This window comes from Bison bison, unplaced genomic scaffold (genome assembly GCF_000754665.1).
Source record: "Bison bison bison isolate TAMUID 2011002044 unplaced genomic scaffold, Bison_UMD1.0 scf7180017864485, whole genome shotgun sequence".
Lineage (NCBI taxonomy): Eukaryota > Metazoa > Chordata > Mammalia > Artiodactyla > Bovidae > Bison > Bison bison.
In genome coordinates, this window is record NW_011495045.1 from 8,466,214 (window position 1) to 8,481,056 (window position 14,843).

At 33.5% G+C, this 14,843-nt stretch overlaps 1 protein-coding gene across 2 annotated transcripts in view; it reads right to left on the minus strand.

The window, feature by feature from the left end:
- Positions 1-1,774: 1,774 nt before the first annotated feature.
- GULP1 (GULP, engulfment adaptor PTB domain containing 1) overlaps positions 1,775-14,843 on the minus strand; it is a 329,829-nt gene continuing 316,760 nt past the window's right edge. For both annotated transcript variants that reach the window (XM_010862917.1, XM_010862918.1), the window contains exons 11-12: positions 11,164-11,258; positions 1,775-3,745 (exon numbers count right to left, since the gene is read on the minus strand). In XM_010862917.1, the coding sequence (XP_010861219.1) occupies positions 3,674-3,745; positions 11,164-11,258 (167 nt within the window). In that variant the 3' untranslated portion in view covers positions 1,775-3,673. The remainder of the gene's footprint in view (positions 3,746-11,163; positions 11,259-14,843) is intronic.

Here is a 14,843-nt window from a genome sequence, read left to right on the forward strand (position 1 = left end):
TATAACACCCTTGCTAACACTAGCAAGGGGGGCACTCTCGGCCCCCTTCTGATGTTTATGTCAGAAGCTTTCTCAGTCCCTTTTTCACTTTAATAAAACTCTGCTACACAAAACTCTTGAGTGATCAAGACTGGTCCCTGGTCCTGAAGCTAAATCTTCTTCAGAGATCACGAATCTGACATTGTTTAGGTGGACTCCGGGAGTTGGTGATAGACAGGGAGGCCTGGCGTGCTGTGATTCATGGGGTTGCAAAGAGTCAGAAAAAACAGAGCGACTGAATGAACTGAACTTGAAAGTAAAGAAATAGACCATAAATTATTTTAAGAGGTGGTCTCCTCACTAGAGTAAAGGAATACCTTTTCAGATGAGAAATGTCTTTTGAGGGACAGAATTTTATAAGTGGGTTACATTCGGACCTTAATAATATAAGGTTAATACATGGAACAAAGGTATGTAACTTTGTGTAAAATTTATGAGATGGGTGTTAGAGGGAGAAGTTCTTGAGATATTTGTCTGAGGTTATCTAGGAAGCAGAAGACAATTAAATTAGGTGCTTCTTGCATGAGTCACAGGTGGCTGAGGGCATCCTAGCCATACCCATATCAACAGTGCGTTAGCCGCCCAAAAAGAGTGTAGCTTGGGTGGAGTCTGGGATTTAGTTGTCAAAACTGAGTCCAAGATTCTTCAAGTAATTTAACAGAGGCCGAAACCCAAAATCATGAATAAATATTGAATTTGGAACTATAGATGGAAACACTGGAACAGAAAAATTATTAACAGCCAGGTTTTTTTCATGGTTATGTTAAGTAACATCAAAAAGAGCAAAAATAGAAGTCAGTATTTAGAAATGCAACAACACAAAATCTATCAGAAATTCTATCTGAAAGTGAAGTCCCATAATGTGACTAAAATTAAAAAAATCAAATACACAATATAACGAGAAAAGATGAAGAAAATTATCCTCACTGGCCTGTCTTCATAAGTCTGACCCTGGATTTCTAACATGATAGAGACTGGCCAGTACTAGGAACCCAAATTTAAGCATAGCTAAATAGTAATATTTGTGTCACACTGTACTTTAATACATATAGGTTTTCATTTACTAATTCATATAAATATCTTACTTTTCCTTTAGGACAATAAACTAACTGAAGGCAGGGATCTGGTCATCTTCTGTTTAACAATGTCTGCTAGAAACTTACCAAATGTTTTCTTACCCACCTAATACATGTTATTCACATGGAGGAATAAATGAATTTTATTGAACAGATGGATAAAGTGCTCATTGTTTTGCAAAGGCTGTGCATGTGTCTTGTGTACCATTAAATTATTTAACATTGCTTTTTAAATAGGTTCAAAACTTCATGACATTCTAATTAGCCACAACTTAAATTCTATTATCAGGTCCACCTTTATAAGACTATCAGCCAACATACCCCGTGTATTACTAGGATAAAAAGGCTCTCCATTCTGAAAAGAGATATTTATATAATACGGTTATTATACCAAATGCTTCTGGTAAAAGGAAGCAAACTATGACCTCTCTCACCAGCAGGATGAAGTGTCCTGTTTTCACAACAGAATGATGTTTGACCATAAAGCTAGAATGTGTGTGGGCTGTAAGAAATTTCTGCTTCCTTCTTTCTCTTTCTGTCTTTCTTTTGGCACCAATTTACAACCAGTAAAATCTGGCATGAAATTAGCTTCAGAATGTTTCTAAATGAATTAGAGATTATTTAATGAGTTATAATATATACAAATATAAATTATACAATTTATTTAAAATCATTTATTCTCAGCAAAATCAAACATATCATTGAGTTTACATAGAAATACCATTTGAAACTGGATCTTCATAAAAATGCACTGGTGAAATAAAATGTTCATAATTAATGACCAATTATATATACTATTTAATCATGCCAGTAGCAGGATTGATTACTTTTAAAAATTGGTAAAGTAACTTATTTTAAATGTGCAAAGTACTCTATTGTGTTGCCATTGATAATAAATTGCCACTAAATATATACCTATTACATAAAGCTTTTTAAAGTACAATAAAAATACAAATTCTATCTGTTAAAAAAAGCCATTGATAGGGCTTCTAAACATCCTCATTATACAAATTCCAAAATACTATATGACAAACAAAATTATAAAGACTCTTCTTTATGAAACATATACTACCCTCTAATTAAGGTACAAATGAACAGATAACAGAAAACAAACAGGAAGGCTTATATAGACCATAGAATATTATGAAGATACATACAAATATAATATTGCATAAGCATATTTGATTTCTGTTCCTAGTGAAAATGTACCTTTAGCACATGAAGAAAATTCCCATGACTAAAAGAAAAGAAAAATTTTTGAGATCTACCTTCTATCTAAGCTCACATTTTCATTAATTTAATTTACTTTTCTTATAATGAGATGAACCAAATTATATATCTGACCGTAAATTTTTGCTGCACTCTGTATAAATTAGATAAATTAGAGTCTGTTACACAACAGGTGAAGATGTAGGAAACAATTTTTTTTTAAAAAAGCTGAAGTTCACCAGCACAAGAGTCAGGTGAAAGAAAATGTTATTGTTCAGGTAAAAGACTAAACTGAACAGTAATTCCATTCATTTAAAAAATGAGATCCTGACTTTAATAGAAAAAACATTAAATTTGCTAAATAATATTGATAATTCATAAATAAAATGTTACAGAATTTTTAAATTATCAGAATTAATGGGCTATCACAAAATAAACCTTGATGAGAAGATATTTTAATCAAGGGAGAAATATAAGAAGAATAGTCTTATTCAGTGAGAAAAAATTTATTTTGTAAAGTAAATACGGGTAATAGATGCTGCGACTATAGACAGTATATATTCAAAATCATTTTGAGAAAACATCAGATTAAATGACATTTAGATGTTTAGTAATGTAACTTATCTTGATAGAAACTAAATTTTAAGTCCTTTGTGAATAGCAAGCTTTTATTTTTTCACAATCTTTATGTATGAAATAAAATATTTAGAGTATAGCTGATAATAATAGCTAACATTATTACCTTGAACTTAGTAATAACAACTCTAAACACATTTAGTTTAATTCTTGGGATTTATATTTCTGTTATTTTACCTGTTAAAAATGATATGGTGGTGTTATATTCAAAGTTTACATTTTCCCAATAATATGAACAACATTTCATACATAAAATGATATCTGTATAATTAATGGTAACATGTTTATTGGTTTGAATATAGAACATATTTAGTTTGGCATTGGTATATCTCTTAGGATTCTGAAAGGTATCATTTATGTATAGCTTTTGGGAAATTAATAATAAACTAGCAGCCTAGAGAATGAACATAAATTTGAAGAAGCTAATTATTTAGAACTCAGACAAAGGCAGATATTTGGATAATCTGTCTTTCAATTACAAATTCTTCTACAAACTGAAAGGAACATAAAAGTATGATTTAATTTACAGCAAAATGTTACAGATCAACAGTGAATGCATCAGGAAATTTTACTGAAATAATTCTCAAAAAGTTAAGAGACTCAAAAATATATTGGCACATTTATAATACCTGACATAAGTAATAATGACTGATATATATATATATACGTATACAAAACAATTTTAACAGATTCCGGACCTCTTGTTCTTTACATCAGCACCTGCTGTCTAAAGGGTCGAGACAAAATACTGTGCCTTCAAGAGTTAGTCCCATTTTGAACCCCTCCTGTAAAACAAAGTAAAATCATTAAAATAGGAAATGCTCATAGTAAAAAAAAAATCTGTAAATGAAAAAGACTATGAACAAAAGTTGAAATCTTCATGCTTTGATCAAAAAAGAAATAATTATATGTCAAATGTTGACTTGTCAAATTTGTATCAAGTGCTTTTATATCCATTAACATTTTAAATGTTTTAAAAATATACATGAGGTTAGCATCCATAAGCTAGCTAGATAGCATATTAAAAAGACATGACCAACCTAGACAGCATATTAAAAAGCAGAGACATTACTCTGCCAACAAAGGTCTGTCTAGTCAAAGCTATGGTTTTTCCAGTGGTCATCTATGATGTGAGAGCTGGACTATAAAGAAAGCTGAGTGCTGAAGAATTGATATTTTGGACTGTGGTGTTGGAGAAGACTCTTGAGAGTCTCTTGGACTGCAAGGAGATCCAACCAGTCCATCCTAAAGGAAATCAATCCTTTTGAATATTCATTGTAAGGACTGATGTTGAAGCTGAAACTCCAATACTTTGACCACCTGATGCGAACTGACTCCTTGGCAAAGACCCTGATGCTGGGCAAGATTGAAGGTGGGAGGAGAAGGGGATGACAGAGGATGAGATGGCTGGATGGCATCACTGACTCTATGGACATGAGTTTGAGTAGGCCCCGGGAGTTGGTGATGGACACGGAAGCCTGGCTTGCTGCAGTCCATGGGGTCACAAAGAGTCTGACACGACTGAGCAACTGAACTGAACTAAGCATCCATAAGAGACAGAAGAAAACAGAACTAATGGAATTAATTTTAAGACTTAAATGTTTCTTTTCAGTAAAGTCTACTTTATGTCATTCTACTATAGTTTAAAAAGATTCCTTGACTTTAAAGGTCAGTGTTCATTTAAGTATAAGCACAATAGCTGGATCTCAAGTTGATGACAGTTTAATAGTTTTCATCTTTCTTTCTTTCTTTAATAGTTTTCACCTTTCTTTAAGTGAAAGGTGTTCACCTTTCACTGCCCAGAGCCTGGTAAAATAAACTGCATTGCATTTAGGAATTGCAATGCTGTATCCTATGTAGGGGATCCTATAGTGGCAATGGATTGCAGACCACTTTGCCATGGAAAGAGCTTCCTCTGCAGCTTCCCTGGTGACTCAGTGGTAGAGAATCTACCTGCCAATGCAGGAGATGCTGCTTCAATCTCTGCATTGGGAATATTTCCTGTGTTTCAGGGAAGAAGCCAGTTCTGACACCATGTTGGAAACTGTTTCTTTGACTTGCTTTCATTATTATAATTATACTAAATGGCTTGCCTGGCAGACCCTGCCCCTCTGCTTGATGGTAAACTAAAGTGCCTTTGTTTAGCTTATGGAGAGACACTTGTCCTGCCCACCTGTGAATAGAAGAGATTAACATACCCCTTCTGAAGGCTGGGCATTCCCCTGGAGATGCTTTGCAAGACTGAAGACCCTTTCACTTTACTTCCCACTGCATCTCTCTCTCTATTCTGCCTTTTGATTTTAATTCCTCATTGATTCTTTTTCTCTGATCTATAAAAGAACCTGGCATCCAGACCCCAAGAAGATGGTTATTTTGAGGCAGAGCCTTCCATGTTCTCGGTCTGCCAGCTCCCCGATTAAAGTCTCTTCCTTGCCTCAACACCTGTCTCTTGGATTCATTGGCCTATTGTACGGCAGGAGAGCAAGCTTGGACTTGGTAACACCTGGAGAAGGAAATGGCAACCCACTCCAGTATTCTTGCCTGGGAAATACCATGGACAGAGGAGTCTGGCAGGGTACAGTCCATGGAATCTCAAAAGAGTCAGACATGATTGAGCGCTCAACAACTAGTTCTGCAGTTGCTTGCATTTGCAAATTATTTGAATCCCACTCACCCCAGCATGTTTTAGCATCTTCCCTGGTGGCTGCAATGTGGGAGACTAGGGTTTGATCCCTGGGTGAGGAAGATCCCCTGGAGAAGGAAACAGCAACCCATTCCAGTATTCTTGTCTGGGAAATCCAATGGACAGAGGAGTCTGGTGGTCTACAGTCCATGGGGTTGCAAAGAGTTGGACATAACTGAGAGGCTAACAGTTTTTCATAGCATGTTTTAAATGCTTCTGGAAGTTAAACTGCCTTTAATTTATTAATAGCAAGGACCCAATTGCCGTGAAAATTTTTTTTCAAAGAGTTTTAGTAAAAATTCAGTGGCAAAGGATTTTGTCCTTCTCTTCTCAAAGCTCTCTTCTTTTCTGCACAAAGTAATTGAATGATGGACCATCTCTGGCCTTACTATCTCTCCCATACCCATCTTTGCCCATGAAATGTAGACAGCAGTCTGTTCCTGAGGAAAAGAAAATCTCTTTCAAAGAGAGGGCTTCTGCCCTCTGTCGTGCTTTGTCTTTCATTTAATTAGATGACAGCCAAATGCATATTCATTTGCATTTCCTCAAATGAATTTGAGAAATTTGAGTTACCTTCAAATAGAATTGGTGTCTAACGTACTTTAATTATAAGTTCAATGCAAACAGTATCATATAGAGGAAAAGAATCATTACAAAATGCAAGCTGCACCTTTTTCGCTATTAGTGTTTTGAGAATGCTCTTCATTATGTCTACCGCAAAAAGTCCACATGGCAATACCATCACTTTAATGGTTTTTCAAAACTACTTCTCATTATTTGAAATACAAATTCTATTTAGTTAAGTAAAAGTCAGAGTACTTACCATATATTTAAAAGCCTATTTTGTCACAAGCAGAAATATTTTGCCAACTGTATGCATATTTTTTAAACAGCTGCCAAATGGTTAGAAAAGTCAATACTTTAAACTGAAAATACTGTAAATAAACTTCTTTTTAAAATATTGTATTTGGATATCTGAGGATCTATGTACTATATCATCTTCTGGAATATTATTAGATAGATAGACAAGTACTGTGGGTATGTATTATCTTTGCAAAGATTTGATATCATTGTTTTTAAAATGTTATCAGTTCATTCTGAAATTAAACCACTATCTCTTTAATTACCCTGAAAATATAATTTATCAGTGTGCTATTACTATAGGAAAAGCAGAATAGTAATCAAAGTAAGATAGGAGTTGATCATTATTTCAACAGCAGCAAAAAATATTTGTATATTAATTATAAGAATATCTCCAAGTTTTTATAAGGATCCTTTTGGATTCCTTTTACATTAACTTAATTATCTCTTTTGACAGACACATTGTCACATGGCTGCATGGTTTTCTTTCCTCCTAAAATAAAATTTCCCACACATTTTCTGACCCTTCCTCTCTAGGTCTCATTTAGTAAGTCATGATTTAACAAATGCTCAGTCCTTCTAAAGTTCCATATCCTCTTGAATTTTAAACCTCTGAATGAAAATAAAGCTTATTTATGTAGGGATGGAATGGAGACTATAATTAATATCACACAAAATAATGATTTTATTATTAATATATTATTAATAATATATGTTATATAAAATGTTTTCCCCAATTGTATTTTCTTACTTTGAAATAGAAAAGTATATCAAGAAAAAAAAAACACTCATATGTAACAATTAACATGTTGAAGTATGTCCTTTGAATCTCCCTTTTCTCTAACTATAAATTTAAAAAATAATTTAATAATATACTATATATTATATATAACATTTATTTGATGTATTACATACATTATATATAAATTTCTGTATTCTATTTTTTTAATCTTAGCAGAACAAATTTCTTTGAGTCCGTGTAAAACTAATTTGATGATTTTATGATGTTTCATTAATTTTAATATGATGTTTCCTGAATTTTATAATTTTAAATACGGTTGACTGGATGTTTCTATACATAGAGAGTTTCCATATTCATAGTTATTTTCTCTTCAGGATAGATTGCATTAAAGTTTTTGATACCACATAGAAATACACGTATTAGCAACAAATTCCTGCTCGAGTGATGCTATGCACTGATCTTGACCCTGCAATGATTTAGAGTGCCTGTTTCATCACACTTTGATTTGTACTCATATTAGTAAAAAATAAAATGCTTAATTTGCTGAACTAAAGTAGCGTTTATAGTAGTTGATTTGCATGTTTTCTTTGATTAGATTTAACGTGTCTACAAGTACTAGCCATTTGTGGTCCTTTGTGAGCAACTGCCTTTTCATCTGTTGATTATTTAGTTTCCCTATCATTTGTCTACTTATTTTAATTATATATACACAATATGGTTATACTTTTTAAAACAAAATTAAAAGAAGTATAGAAGGTTTTCTACAAGAGACTGCATGTACATCTTTTCCTTATAAAGATTTCTTTATAATTCAAAAGTCTGATAAGTATGTAATTGTATTTCAAATATTTTAAACTATCCAAGGCTTCCAAAATTTATCTGAATATTTGTTGTATATTTCAGCTATACACTGATCTTGCGAATTATTAACCACTTGAATTAGCATCATTTAATGCAAAATTCATTCATCTTTCATTGACTTACCGTGGTTCTTTTTTAACATGTTAAATTATTATAATGAATAAGGTACACTTCTGGAATATCAATACTATTACACTAATTTGCCTGCCAGTGACAGGTAATGAGAAATGTAAATTATGTCAAATCAGATACCCACATAATTGATTTTAAAGAAATATCTAATTTTCTAACAATTTATAAAAAATATGGCTTAATAGTTCTGCTTAAATTCTTGCATTCATGAGATGTTTTTTCGATTTCCTCTGTAAATAAAACAGTAAAATCCAAAATTTCAGTAAGCTTAACTCAATATAATTTATATGCATGCATGCTAAGTCGCTTCAGTTGTGCTGACTCTTTGCGACGCTATGGACTGTAGACCGCGAGGCTCCTCTGTCCATGGGATTCTGCAGGTGAGAATACCGCAGTGGTTGCCAGGCCCTTCTCTGGGGAACCTTCCTGACCCAGGGATTGAACCTGAAGCCCATTATGTCTCCTGGCATTGCGGGAGGATTGTTTACCATTAGCACCTATACTGTATTAAGTTTTTACATTATATGTAAAGATAAAAATAGTAACTAAATGTGTGCATTCAGTTAATCAGGCTAACAAGATTAATAATGAAAGCTGTCATAGATTTTAGATAAAATATGATATTACTTTAGTTAAACTTGCAAATAAATCATGGATTAAAAGAAACAGACAAACAATGAGATGGACAATGCCATAGTGACTTATTCATTGAAAAAAACTTCAAAATATGAGTATAAACCTCTTTAAAAAATAATCAGACATATCCATGTGAACTGCTATTTGAGTATTTATTAAATAAAGCATGCAAATATTAAGGTTTAACTTCAAGAAGCCATAACTTGTTTAAAATATGAAAATGATATACCAACCATCTCTGGCGCTACCAACCATGAAAGCAGAAAAGAATGAAAAAGACATTAGGAAATAACAAAAACAAAAGCAAAAATACCACAGTGTAACATTATTTATCTAACACATGTTAAATCATTCCAATACGTTGTTTCTCAAACTAAGTTTCTACAAAAATCTGGAGATATAGGCTTATCTTCAAATATCTATAGAAAACGTTTGTTGTGTGAAAATCTAAAAAAAAAATAGTAGTAATTATTTGTGGTTTTTATAACCTTTGAGAACAAATACTACCATATCACTGTCCATGTTTTTGTCTGTTCCTACAAGAACATTAGCACCGAGGTAGAATAAGCGTAATTGATAAAATTAATGAAAAGGTAAATTATTTACATATGAAATAAATAAAGCATTATCACTAAATAATCATGCACTATTTGCATGAAGTCTCTTAGTATTTGAACTATAGAAAAGATGTGCAAAAACTGTGTCATCAAATAAGATACATGCTGATATCAACAGAAGTTTGATATTGATGGTTTTAGCTTCAGCCAAGTAAAATAATCCATGCTATTATATTAAAGTTTGTAATTAGAATTTTATTAGGTGTTATAATTTTGCTTTTAATTGATGTTTTGAATTAACAGTTATATAAGATCTAGAAGGATAAAATGCTTTTCAACTTTTTGTATTTATGAAATGTTATAATAAAAGTTTAAGTCAGTATTAAGGATTTAAAATAATTTTTTATGCAAAAGGGAATTATAAATCATTCAACTTGAGAAATTTTTATTTTAACATATTCTTAAAAAATCTGAAGATATGTTAAACAATCCAACTTTTAAGATAGAGAGGTATTATTACATCTGGAATAATTACATCTGGAATAATAAGGAAGATCACCTAATACTTAAAAAACTGCTTCATACCTTCAGTCCAAAATCAGTGAAAGGATTTTTATGATCTTTCTAAGAAGTAGTGTTTTTATCAGTGTTAGAAGATCATAATCCACCCCTTAATTTTTTTTCCAGGAAACAAAGCATAGAAGAGTGAGTATATTGTCCAGGCCGAATAAGTAAATTTATCACATCTTCTCTTTATCACATCTTTTCAGTCAGCTTCATATAAGCTGATTGATATAATGAGCTGATCTCTGACTGCAATCTACCACATATATATTGTCTTTTTGGTGAAAAATAGGACATAAAAACTTCATCAAGATATATAAGGAAATATAAAGAGAAGACCTTATTATAGTACTTATAATGCTAATTATTAATCATGGCCCACTACACAAAATATCTTCAAACTTTCAGAACAACTCAGAATTGAAAAATACAAGGGAAAGAAAGAAATGAAAATGCAGCTGGACTACATTCCTCAACAAGTGGTCATTTGGTGTCCGCTGCTTCAGTAAGAGCCCAGAAGAGCCCACAATGCTTCCTTCTTTTTCTACATCCCCACCCCCACTTCTTTGGAATTCTTGGTTTTAGCTATCAGCTTAGTTAGCTATCTTTTTTAGTTAATTGTGGTACATGGTTTATAACATTATATAAATTTTATGTGTGCAACATTACATTGCAACTTCTGTATATACTACAGTGTGCCCAAAAGTTTAGTTTCCATCCATAACCATACAGTTGACCTCTTTTACAATGATTCCTTTAAAAGAATGATTTCACTCTTACAAAGCTTTTCCTTCATTCACCCATTCACAATTTTGAAATTCATAATTGTTTTAAAAGACTGAGATCAAATCTTATAAATCTAATGCAATGACCTTTTAATTTTTGGATTTTGAATAATGAACTCATGAAGAATTCATGCAATTTTGTATCAAAAAGATGCACCACCTTATTGACACTGTAAATTGCACCATTAAGAAAAAAACACAACAAAACCTTATCTTTAGCATCTGAGTATTTTTAGAGTGAAATGTATATTGTTATTTTAAAGCAATTATTTTAAGTAAGTTGATAATAGTTCAAGGGAAGGGTAACTATAGTATATAACATTTTCTAGGAACCACAGAAAAAAGAAAAAAAGATTATGGGCCAATCTGTTAAAATAATCACCTGCATCTCATCTAATTTTGATTGAATGTCTGGCGGGAAGTCCCCTGCTCCACAGTTAAATGGGTCAAAAGGTTCTGCTCCAAACAGGTCCCGCTCTAAAAGGAAGAAAATAATATAGTGAATGAAATGATAAGGAGTGAGTTGAAGTAAGTTAAGTTCAGTCATGTCCAACTCTTTGTGACCACATGGACTGCAGCCCGCCAGGCTCCTCTGCCCATGGAGTTCTCCAGGCAAGAATACTGGAGTGGGTTGCATAGCCCTCCTCCATGGGATTTTCCCACAACAGAGATCAAAGCCAGGTCTCCCCCACTGCAGGCAGATTCTTTACCAGCTGAGCCACCAGGGAAGTCCTAAGTTTCAAAGCAAGATTAAATCAAGAAAAACCTGCATAACCAAATGAGCCTCTATCCACAGTAGTTAAAGACCAAAAGGAAGCAAAAATCCATTTTTATGATGATTTAAAAACTATCTGGTGGCAAAGGACTATTATTCAGAGAGGTTTTTAAGCCTTTAAGTAAGAAATAGCAAAATCACTAAATGTTTGATAATTAGTATATTTCAATGCCTATATTTTACCGAAGCAATTTATTTTCTTTCACATTTTTATTCCTTTTGAAGCAATTTAAATGTACTGAAATTGATGTATTATTCACTGAAACTTCCCTATTCCATTTATTGATGACCCTGAAACACAATAGTGACACAATATGTAGGACCTGGTAGATTAGTAAGTAGCTTAACTCATAGTTCATGCACTTTAATGTCACCCTTTAGCCAGGAAAAAAAAAAAAAAATTAAGGAACAATACCTTGTGTAGCATGAAATCACATCACCTTCCTAGGTAACCACAATGAGACTATTTCTCTAAAAATGTCTCCTATTCCCCACACAAATTTTTTTTTTTTAAAAATTGCAGTAATGGGGACTTTCTGGCTGCCCAGTGGTTAAGACTCCGTGATTCCAATGAAGGGGGAACGGGCTCAACTCCTGGTAGAGTAACTAAGATCCCACATGTCACATGGCCAAAAAAAAAAAACAAACAAAACCCACAAGAGTAATAGAATATCAAAAAGATCCCTGTGCATATATTTTAAAGTATACATTGCAATGCATACTTCAAAACATATAGACAGGGAGTTTTATATATTCTATGGCTTATTATATGCCAAAGTTTTTAAAGAAATTTCTTTCCTCTGAATACATTCAAAGCCAGTCTTAAATGACAAAAAATTAAACTGTCTATAGGCAATAAAATTTATAATGTAGCAAGATTTTCACTTTTCAGTTCAGTTGTCTAGTTGTGTCTGACTCTTTGTGACCCCACTGACTGCAGTATGCCAGGCTTCCCTGTCCATCACCAACTCCTGGAGCTTGCTCAAACTCAGGTCCATCAAGTCAGTGACACTATCCAACCATCTCATCCTCTGTGCTCCCCTTCTCTTCCTGCCTTTAATCCTTCCCAGCATCAGGGTTTTTTCTAAAGAATCACTTCTTCGTATCAGGTGTCCAAAAGTATTGGAGCTTCAGCTTCAGCATCAGTCCTTCCAATGAATATTCAGGACTGATTTCCTTCAGGATTGACTGGTTTGATCTCCTTGCAGTCCAAGGGACTCTCAAGAGTCTTCTCCAACACCACAGTTCAAAAGCATCAATTCTTTGGCACTCAGCTTTCTTTACGGTCCAACTGTCACATCCATACATGACTACTGGAAAAACCATAGCCTTGACTAGATGGACCTTTGTTGGTAAATTAATGTCTCTGCTTTTTAATATGCTGTCTAGGTTTCTCATAGCTTTTCTTCCAAGGAGCAAGCATCTTTTAATTTCATGGCTACAGTCACCATTTGCATTGATTTTGGAACCCAAGAAAATAAAGTTTGTCACTGTTTCAATTGTTTGCCCATCTATTTGCCATATGCCATGATCTTCGTTTTTTGAATGTTGAGTTTTAACCCAGCTTTTAAAACCCTCTTCTTTCACTTTCACCAACAGGCTCTTTCATTCCTCTTCACTTTCTGCCATAAGGGTAGTGTCACCTGCATATCTGAGGTTATGGATATTTCTCCTAGCAATCTTGATTTCAATTTGTGCCTTATCCATTCCAGCATTTCTCATGAATAAACTTTAAGCAAGGTGACAATATACAGCCTTGACACACTCCTTTTCCAATTTGGAACCAGTCCACTGTTCCATGTCTTCTTGACCTGCATATAGATTTCTCAGGAGGCAGGTAAGGTGGTCTGTTAATCCCATTTATTTAAGAATTTTCCACATTTTCTTGTGATCCACACAGTCAAAGGCTTTAGAATAGTCAGTAAAGCAGAAGTAGATGTATTTCTGGAATTTTCTCACTTTTTCTATGATCCAATGGATGTTGGCAATTTTATCTCTGGTTCCTCTGCCTTTTCTTTTTTTTCCCTCTGTCTTTTCTAAATCCAGCTTGAACATCTGGAAGTTCACAGTTCACATATTAATTGAGCCTTCCTTGGAGAATTTTAAGCATTACTTTACTAGCGTGTGAGATGAGTGCTATTGTGTGCTAGTTTGAATATTTTTTGGCATTTGCCCTTCTTTGGGATTGGAATGAAAACTGACCTTTTCCAGTTCTGTGGCCACTGCTGAGTTTTCCAAATTTGCTGGCATGTTGAGTGCAACACTTGCACAGCATCATCTTTTAGGATTTGAAATAGCTCAGCTGGAATCCCATCACCTCCACTAGCTTTGTTGGTAGTGATGCTTCCTAAGGCTCACTTGACTTCACACTCCAGGATGTCTGGCTCTAGGTGAGTGATCATGCCATCATGGTTAGCTGGGTCATTAATATCTTTTTTGTACAGTTCTTTTGTGTATTCTTGCCACTTCTTCTTAATATCTTCTGCTTCTGTTAGGTCCATACCATTCCTGTCCTTTATTAAGCCCATCTTTGCATGAAATGTTCCCTTGGTATCTCTAATTTTCATAAAGTCTTTCCCATTCTATTGTTTTCCTCTATTTCTTTGCACTGATCACTGAGGAAGGCTTTCTTATCTCTCCCTGCTATTCTTTGGAACCCTGCATTCAGATGGATATATCTTTCCTTTCTCTTTTGGTCATTGTAGAGAGTTTTTACAAAACATGGTCTACTGGAGAAGGGAATGGGAAACCACTTCACTTTTCAGGAAACCATCTTTTCTAAATTAAATGCTTTGTAAGAAGTAATATTTATCTACTTGAGTTCTATGAATAACATATTCTCAACCATTCCATGACTTCCATTATGAAAGATTGTTATATACCTTATTGCAAATTTTTTTTTCAGATTCATGTATTAAATAAGTTAAGAAAAGTAAAATGCTTAGAAGTTTCTGGTGCTGGTAAGTACTACATAAATAAGGATATACAATTTACATCCAAATAAAGTCGCTTTTAAGAATGAAAGGAATGTTACCAATAATTTCATCAGGATGAAAGGTATAAGCCAGGGCAGTTCTAAATGAATGGGGATTTACTTTTACCTTAGGTATAACAGATGGGTGTTATTATTATTGTTGCTATTTATTTTCCTCAGTCTTATGTTTATTATAGGCAATAAATCAGAACTTGGAGAAACTTTTCTTTGGAAGACTATCTTGGATATACATTAACAGGATACACATTAAGCGATGCTTTACACATGGTGAAGAAATGAATTAGTAAAGAGA